Source organism: Chrysochloris asiatica, unplaced genomic scaffold (assembly GCF_000296735.1).
Source record: "Chrysochloris asiatica unplaced genomic scaffold, ChrAsi1.0 scaffold00047, whole genome shotgun sequence".
Taxonomy (NCBI): domain Eukaryota; kingdom Metazoa; phylum Chordata; class Mammalia; order Afrosoricida; family Chrysochloridae; genus Chrysochloris; species Chrysochloris asiatica.
This window is the reverse complement of record NW_006408565.1, coordinates 1,737,482-1,741,965: the sequence shown is the minus strand read 5'-3', so window position 1 is coordinate 1,741,965 and position 4,484 is coordinate 1,737,482. Positions and strand designations below refer to the sequence as shown.

The window sequence follows — 4,484 nt, the reverse complement described above, 5'->3', positions numbered from 1 at the left end:
GAGTCTGGGGGCTGGGCATTGTTGCTGGAAAGTCACCAAACAGCCTACTCATCCTGCCCTCTCAGGGACCTGGTAATAAATCCTTTGTTTAAACTAGCTAATGGGTTCCTGTTATCTGCAACATAATCTTAGCTGAAACATATGCCACGTCTGAGGAGGGGGTCCCAGCTAACAGCCCCGCCCAGTGCTCAAGTCTGGACTAAAAGAACTGCTCTAGCAGTTGCCTCATGCCTTAGTCCTGGCCACAGAGGCCCGGATGGTTAGGGCTGTCTGGACCATTGTTGTTGAGAGGTACTAGGGACCTTGATCATCCAGTGATGGTTGTCCTGAGCACACCTTTGGGTCAATGGGCTGTGTGTCAGTTTCAGGGTGCCCTCAACCTGTCTTTAGGCCTGTGGGCAGGAAGGTGGTGGCACAGTAACTATCACATGTGCCCAGCTACTGGGTACCTTCTGTAGGTCAGCCTCTCATAGCATCATCTCTGACCTACAGATCAGTGGGAAAAGCAGGAACAACATAGCTCACAGTATGGGGATGGCAGGGAAGGGTAGTTCTCAGAAAGCCCTAGAACAACAACTGTGGGCTGGGGTCAGGGTCAAATGGCTCATCACCAGCTTGGTCTGGGACAAGTCTTAGGCCATGGAACATAGAAGGGTTCTATGTACCTTCAGAGCTGCTGACTGCTGGCAACACCTTGACCTACCCTGAGTCCAGCGTATCTGGGTAGGAGGGAGACAGAGCGAGGTAGCTCCCTGCCCCTGAGAGTATAGTGATGTGGGTTGGGCAGAGGTTGACCACAAGAGAAGGCAAGTCACACCCTTGGACCAAAGACTGTGTCCCCATTAAGGTCAGAGTTACAGTGCTGGAAGAGAGCTTAGGAAGCGTGGAGTAAAACCTCCAATTTATGGACAGGGAAATGAGGCTGAGGGGTAAACTGGTCTGAGAGCTCAGTGAGGCAAGCCAGGCTGGAGTCCAGGCCTTCTGTGTCCTGGGCAGGGCTCTAGCTGGTGTGACCATGGCCCTGCGAAGCTGTGGTCTAGCTCGGGCCACACTAGATGCGGATGGTATTGATGCGCAGCGGCTGCACATTTTTGCCATTGGCGTGACTCTGGCCAGGGCTGAAGTAGGAGCAGAGCTTGCCCGGGAACTTCTCGCGGAAGGTGTAGAGCCAAGACATGTCATCGGCATTGTAGAAGATGAGCAGGCCTTGGTCGTAGTCCAGGAAGACGCCCACCTTGTCGAGCTTGTCGCGGACGTTGAGCCGTGTCCAGGGCTCCGTGCAGGCGCTGTACTGATTGCCATCATGCATGACGATGCAATAGAAGCCGCGGCTGGGCTGGATCTGTATGCTGCCCTTGCGGCTTGCAGCCTCATGGGCCAGCCCAATCACCCACTGGGTCTTCTCAGCCACCACCACCTCCCAGTAGTGGACGCCACTGCTAAAGGCCTCAGAGCCCAGCACTGACACTTCAACGTCGAAGCGCTTTGGTGAGTCCTGCAGCGGCTGTGGGTGCAAGTTGCCGTATGCCACGATGGTACAGTCATCAGACAGGATCAGGCGCTGGTGGGCTGTGCCTGGGTCCAGGGTCAGGGCGGCTGGCACTGTGGGGGTTGGGAGAGATGATCAGTACAGATAAAGCAGTGGGCCCACTATGTAGTAGTGGGCACAGTTCTGGTTCTCAGGAGAAAGTGACCTGCTGTGTGACCCTGAACCCAACCCTGCCCTCCACGTGGAAGGGTGAGGTCCTTCCAGATGTCACTTGACCCTAGGAAGCAGGGGCTATGGGTGCTTGTTCATAGCCCTGTCTTCCAACCAATCTCCCACTTCCCACCTTCCACTTGGGTCCAATGCCTTGGCTCATGCTATTCCCTCCCATTGCTTCTCTGCTTGTTGTAATGTCTCCCACAAAGCTCAGTTCAAATAGTCCCCTTCCTTGTGACCCAGCAGGTGGATAGACTCTGTCTTTGAAACTTCTTCACTTTGCCTGTGTTCCTCTCCTAATATGGGGTGTAGTCTTCTGAGTACCCTTATTTGTACCAAAAGGGCAAGAACCATGTGTTGTCCAGTTGGATTCTCCCTTGTGTGCCCAGTGCCTGGCAGAGTATGCGGCACAGGACAGATGACTGGAAAGTCTTGCCAAATTCAGTTGAGCCCATTTGTTTTACTCTTTGGGCAAGAAACACAGGCTGGATCACCTGGCTCTGGGCTGGCCACACCGGCTTAGCAGGTCTGGTTCCCAAAGTCTCATGAACCATTGTCACTGTCTCTGTTTACTCTTTGCCCCATGAGATTGCTGATGACCAGCCAGAAGGAGAAGGCAGGCCCTGGGTTGGTTTTTGTTAGCCTGGCTAACCATTTCCAGGCTTAGAGTCTTACAGAGTCACACCAGAACTGCAGAGAATTACCCCATATTTCAATCACTTCTGTTGACTGTGTACATACACAGACACAAAATGGATCCTACCGGGAACAAGAGCCAGACCCTAACCTGGGAGCCTGATCATACATCCCTTAGCAAAGCTGACTTACAGCAGGCTCCTTTCATGATTGTCAGGAATCAATTTAGTTTTGCATTTGACACTCCTCTTTCCTGTTCTTAGCACTTGAAGGGCTGTGGGGAAACAATCAGCCAGTGACTAGAGGGGGTCAATGGAAACAAAGTTCTCTGTTCAGGGACACAGATGACGGGGAACCACTAGAAGAAAGATACTAGGGTAGTGTCTTTCTCAAAATGAGGAGAAACAGCTGTAAACATCCACTGATAGTGTGAACACGGAATGTACGAAGTATGAATCTAGGAAAATTAGAAGTTGTCAAAAATGAAATGGAACACATAAACATTGATATCCTAGGCATTAGTGAGCTGAAATGAACTGGTATTGGCCATTCTGAATCTGACAATTGCATGGTTTACTATGCTGAGAATGACAAATTGAAGAGGAATGGCATCACATTCATCATCAAAAAGAAACATTTCAAGATCTATCTTGAAGTACAATGCTGTCTGTGATAGTATATCCACATGCCTAAAAGGACGACAAGTTAATACAACTATTACTCAAATTACACATCAACCATTAAAGCCAGTGATGATGACACTGAAGAGTTGTATCAATTTCTTCATTCTGAAATTGATCAAACATGCAATCAAGATGTATTGATAATTACTGGTGATTGGAATGCAAAGGTTGTAAAAATAAAAGATGAAGGATCGGTAGTTGGAAACTATGGCCTTGGTGATAGAAACAGTGTTGGAGATCGCATGACAGAATTTTAAAAGACCAATGACTTCTTCATAGCAAGTACCTTTTAAAACAACATAAAAGATGATTGATTATACACATGAAAATCACCAGATGGAATACACAGAAATCAAACTGATTACATTTATGGAAAGAGAAGGTGGAAAAGCTCCATATCATCAGCCAAAATTAGGTCAGGAGCAGACTATGGAACAGACCATCAATTGCTCATATGCCAATTCAGGCTGAAGCTGAAGAAAATTAAAACAAGTCCATAAGAGCCAAAATATGACCTTGAACATATCCCACCTGAATTTAAAGATCATCTGAAGGATGGACTTGATGTATTAGACACTAGGAAACGAAGACCAGAAAAGTTGTGGGATGACATCAAGAACATCATACTGGAAGACAGCAAAAGGTCATTAAGAAGACAAGAAAGAAGGAAAATATCAAAATGGATGTCAAAAGAGACTCTGAAACTTGCGCTCTAGCATAGACATGCTAAAGAAAATGGAAGAAATGAGGAGGTAAAAGCTGAATAGAAAATTTCAAAGGTCAGCTTAAGAAGACAAAGTCAAATATTATAATGAAATGTACAAAGACCTGGAGTTAGAAAACCAAAAGGTAAGAACATTTCTCAAGTTGTAAGAACTGAAGGAAAAAATCAAGCATCATCTTGAAATATTGAAGGATTCTAGCCCTGGTGTGTCACTGTAGGATAAGCACTGGAGTGCAAGGTGGTTTGAACCACTCCTTGGAAACTCTATACAAGGTAACTATGAGTCGGGCATAATTAAATGGCACTTAACAAGAAGTGAGCAAAATATCGAATGATGCAGAAGCATCCAAAGTAGATGGAAGGAATACACAGAGTCACTGTATCAAAAAGGAATACTGGATGCTCAACCATTTCAAGAGGTAGCATATGATCAAGAGCCAATGATACTGAAGGTGCACTGAAGTCAGTGGCAAAGAAAAAGGCTTTGGGAATTGATGGAATACAAATTGAAATCTTTTAACAAACAGAGGCAGGACTGGATTAAAAATGGCTGCAACAGTACATTGACAGGGAGCTGCCAGGGGTTCAGGCCAGATTCAGATGAGGATATAGAACAGGGATGTTACTGCTGACACAAGATGAATCATGGCTTAAAGCAGAGAATACTAGAAAGATGTCTACTTGTGCTTTATTGACTATGCAAAAGCTTTTGATTGTGTGGATTATGACAAGCTATGGA

The 4,484-nt window shown here is 46.5% G+C and overlaps 1 protein-coding gene across 1 annotated transcript in view; it reads right to left on the bottom strand.

The window, feature by feature from the left end:
* Positions 1-1,051: 1,051 nt before the first annotated feature.
* Positions 1,052-4,484, bottom strand: part of TRIM62 (tripartite motif containing 62) — a 30,870-nt gene continuing 27,437 nt past the window's right edge. The window contains exon 5 of the mRNA XM_006862132.1: positions 1,052-1,602. Coding sequence (XP_006862194.1) covers positions 1,052-1,602 — 551 coding nt within the window. The remainder of the gene's footprint in view (positions 1,603-4,484) is intronic.